We start from the raw sequence: 4,030 nt of genomic DNA, 5'->3' as shown, positions 1-4,030 counted from the left end.
ACTTCCTAGAGTAGAAGCTCTGCAAGAGCAGGGACCTCTGGGACATAGCAGGTACACATCAATGTCTGCCTAATCTGCCCTCTGGTTGGCTATAAGACATCCTGCTGCCCAGCTCCATCCCAGGAAACTGAAGCTCAGAGTGGGAAGAATTTTGAGCAAGGTCATCGGTCACCTGAATTCTTCCTGACTCCAGGCCACAAACCCATGCTATACTTCCTATAGGACATTGGGGCTGAGAAATGTCTCCTAAAGGATGTCTCCTAAATGTCTCACTCTCCTCTTTGGGTGATGACAGGAGTGGCTTGTTCCTCCCATGAGTAGATCCAATGGTGACACTTTAGGCAGGTGGTGCCCTGGCTGAGGGAGAAGGGGGGGCAGAGATGTAAGGATGGACAGGGTCACATCCCCATTTCTGGGCTCCATGATGATGTCAGGGTCAGGCCTGTGATACCAACATTGGGGGAGGCACTGAGGTGATTCCAAAAGAAGAGCCTTCCCCAAATAGTGCTGTCCACAATGCTGAGGCCCAGGCTGGTGACTCCTGGGTGTCTTCCCTGCTCCCAGGGAATAAAGGTATGAAAAACGGTAAGGGAGGAAAGTCTCCAACCACTTCCCAAATGCACATTTTCCTGGCCTCACATAAACATCCCAAGTCATATAAAGTAGGGAAGCAGTCCATGTTCAGATGAAGAAACGGGCTCAGAGAGGGGAAGGAATGGCTCCTGGCCTCACAAACAGGAAGGAGAGCATTGGAAGGAAGCCTGAGATTCTCAGTTGGGTGAGTCCTTAATTTGTCCCTGGAGGTGGAGAAGGGGAAATGTAGTAAGGATTGTCTCTCACCTCAGGTCAAGGCCTGATATTACATGAAACAGTACCATCTGAAAAAATAATTCTGAGACACACTAGTTAAGCAAAGTTAAACAGGCTCTTTCTGCAGGACTTGTCAGAGCCTTTAGCTCTTCTGTTTCCCAGATATCTTTGACCAGGCCCAAGGGCCAAGGCCTCGGATAATGGTTGACAGGCCCTGGGTCGCCACGGCCACGAGAGGGGGCACGATGGGGATACAGGCATGTGCACGTGTGTACTCTGGGCATGTGTAAGCAGGAGCGGATGATCACATGTACATATGCACACGTGTTCTCCATCACTCTGATTCTGGGACTTAAATACTACCTGTAAAGCAGCACAGGAAAGGCACCCGAAGGCCAAAATCTGGCCCTTCCCGGCTTCCCCCGTGGCGAGATAAAGGCCAAAAGTGCCTACATTACCTCTCAAGTCAGATACTACAAAGCTTTACTGGCGCCGGACCTAGCTGGTACCCGCCACTTCAAGGAAAGGCACGGGCACGGAAGGGGGTCCCGATCCTGCAACAGCCCTCCCGGGAGCGCCCGGCGGGGTTGGGGGTGGGGACACACCTCCATCCACCAGCAGGGAGGGAAGGGCCTTCTCGGAACGGTACGCGGCGAATGCAAAGGCCGAGTGACCCGACGGAGCAGAGAGGCGGGGACCGGCCCCGCTAGAAAGGGAACTCGCACACGTAGTAGAGGCGCCGCTCGCAGTCGTGGTCCCACCAGGAGCCGTCGTCCGAGGCCTGTGCCACACAGTTCTCGAGCGCGCCGCCGTTGGGCTGGTTGGGGCTGAGTGGGTGCGGCGCGGCGCTGGATGTGACGCCGGGCTCGGGGCGGGGTGCGCGGTGCCAGGCGAAGAAGGACACGCGCTGGCCGTTCTCGAAGAGGTAGAGGCCCTCGGCGCGCCGGTCGTGCACGCCCAGCCACACCGGCCAGTTGTAGGGCGCGAGCGCCGCGCGCAGGTAGCGGGTGAGCGCCTCCATCTGCTGGCGGTCTGCCGGCTGCGCCAGGCTCCCGCCCCGCACCGCGCACCGCGCCTGCGCCGCCGCCTGCGCCTCGAAGTCGCGCGAGAGCAGAAAGCACTTGTGGCCGAGGCGCAGCCCCTTCAGGCAGCCTGCGGACGGGGCGGGGCGAGAAGGAGGCGGGGCCAGGGCGTTAGGGGGCTGAGAGAAGGCGGGGCCAGGGCTTCCGGGGCGGGCTGGGAGGAGGAGCAATGAGGCGGAGAGTCAGGGACGCTTGGGGCGGGGCCAAATTCTTGGGGCGGGACTGTAGGGGGCGTGGTGCTGGCCAAGCCCTGTAAGCGCGGCTGGGAGAGGGAGGAGGGTCTCTCCCACCGCCCGCCCCGCTCCCCGCCTTCACCCCGCCAGCCACCCCACCCCGCTATCTGCCAACACGCTTGGGGCGGGGCCAAATTCTTGGGGCGGGACTGTAGGGGGCGTGGTGCTGGCCAAGCCCTGTAAGCGCGGCTGGGAGAGGGAGGAGGGTCTCTCCCACCGCCCGCCCCGCTCCCCGCATTCACCCCGCCAGCCACTCTACCCCGCTATCTGCCAACACACCCCAATTCTCTGGGGACCCTCTCGCCCCTGACACCCAGGGCCCCCACTTCTCTTCAGGCCTCTTGGGGTCCCTTCCTGTCACCGGTCCCCCACCTGTCCCGGATCGTCCCATTTTCCCAGCCGCGCGAGGCGCGGACTCACCCTCCAAGCGGCCGTGCTCGCGCTCAGCGCGGGCCTGCGCTTCCTGCAGGGTTTGCACGGCGTCGCGAGTGTCGTACGCTGTCTCCCGTAGCTGCCGCAGCCCCCGGGTCAGCTCGACCATGCGGGTATCCAACGCGTGCAGACGGACGTGCAGCTGGTGCAGGCCTGCGTCCAGGCCGGCCAGGCGGCCCACTGCGGGCGGAAAGAACGAGCGCTGGAGGGGGAGCCTGAGGGCGCAGCTGGGGGACCCGAGGTCCTGGGGAGATGGGAACCTAGAGCTCCTGAGGGCGGGATTGGGGGGGAATCCGGGTCTCCTGTAAGGTAGGGTACAGTGACCCAGGCTCTTGGGAGGGGATGCCGGGGACCCTGGACTCCTGAGGGTGTGGGAGCTCTGGGCTGGGTAGTGGGCAACTGAAAGGCCAACAGACAGTGAACTGTGAAAGTGACTGCGGAGGTCTGAGGGCAGGACGTATCTCTCTGGTTACTCACGGATATAAGTGACAGTGTCCTCGGGAGTGGGAGAGGGGCTGGGGCTGGAGGAAGGGGTTGGCGTTGCTTCCTCCTCCACTTCCTCCTCCTCTTCCTCCTCCTGACCCTCTTCGGTCCCCCAGGCCCCATTGCCTTCGGGACTTCTGGAAGGATTTTCATCGCCCCTCCCAGCTGGCAGCCCTGGGGCCTCCTGCAAATGCTGGGGCAGGAGAGGAATGGTCAGGGCCAACCAGTCAGCCCCAACCTGCCACCCCAGATGCCCCACCCTCCCCTCTCCAACTTTAAGCTCACTCTGACGCCAGAGTCCTTCCTCTGAACCCCTCACCACCATCCTCTGAGCCTATTCCCCTGCCCATTTCCCTAACCCTGGAATACTCCTTCCCAAGTACACAGTTCCTCCACAGATTCCAAAACTCCATGCTCACCTTCAGCATCAGTGCCTCCCTCTCTCGCTCCTCCTCCTGGGCTCCTCCCCAGACTCCCTCCCACTCCCTCTCAGCTCCCCTAGCCCCGTGGCCAAAGCCTAAGAGCTGGGGGACCACCAGGGCCCCAAAGAGCCACGCTGCCTGCATCAGGCTGGGCTCTCAACACCCAAGATCAAAAATATCAGGCTGTCGGGGGGGTGGGGAGGGGTTCTCTGGGAACTGGCCAGTGCCCCTGCCCTGTGTGCAGATCAATAGACCCTGGTCCAGTCTCTCCCAGCTTCTCTCTTCCTGTCTGTCTCCTCCAGACTCCTGTCTCTGTCTGTTGGTCTCTTCTGTTCTTCTGTGTGTCTCTCTCCGCCCCTCTTGGCTCCCCGGAGGCCCTGCCTCTGTGGCCGGAAACCTCCAACGTTCCAAAGCCTGGATCCCGCCTTGGATCTACACCCCCCCCCCCCCCCCCCCCCCCCCCCCCCCCCTCCCCCCCCCCCCCCCCCCCGCACCCTCCTCTTCCCACTTTCCAGAGCTCTCTTCCGCCCTGCTCTTTCCTTCTGCCGTGGCCAAAAGCTCAGATGGT

At 61.8% G+C, this 4,030-nt stretch overlaps 1 protein-coding gene across 1 annotated transcript; it reads right to left on the bottom strand.

Moving 5' to 3' along the window:
- Window positions 1–1,429: 1,429 nt before the first annotated feature.
- Window positions 1,430–3,761, bottom strand: CLEC11A (C-type lectin domain family 11, member A). Its single transcript, XM_008576023.1, has 4 exons — window positions 3,460–3,761; window positions 3,035–3,233; window positions 2,546–2,737; window positions 1,430–1,962 (listed from the first exon to the last, which is right to left on the bottom strand). Exons 1-4 carry the CDS (start codon window positions 3,604–3,606, stop codon window positions 1,517–1,519), a joined length of 984 nt encoding a protein of 327 aa, XP_008574245.1. The 5' UTR covers window positions 3,607–3,761; the 3' UTR covers window positions 1,430–1,516.
- Window positions 3,762–4,030: the final 269 nt, after the last annotated feature.

The sequence above is a fragment of the Galeopterus variegatus genome, unplaced genomic scaffold (assembly GCF_000696425.1).
Source record: "Galeopterus variegatus unplaced genomic scaffold, G_variegatus-3.0.2 Scaffold1274, whole genome shotgun sequence".
NCBI classification, from domain to species: Eukaryota; Metazoa; Chordata; class Mammalia; order Dermoptera; family Cynocephalidae; genus Galeopterus; species Galeopterus variegatus.
Note: the sequence above shows the minus strand (reverse complement) of the source record. Positions and strands in the feature narration are given on the sequence as shown.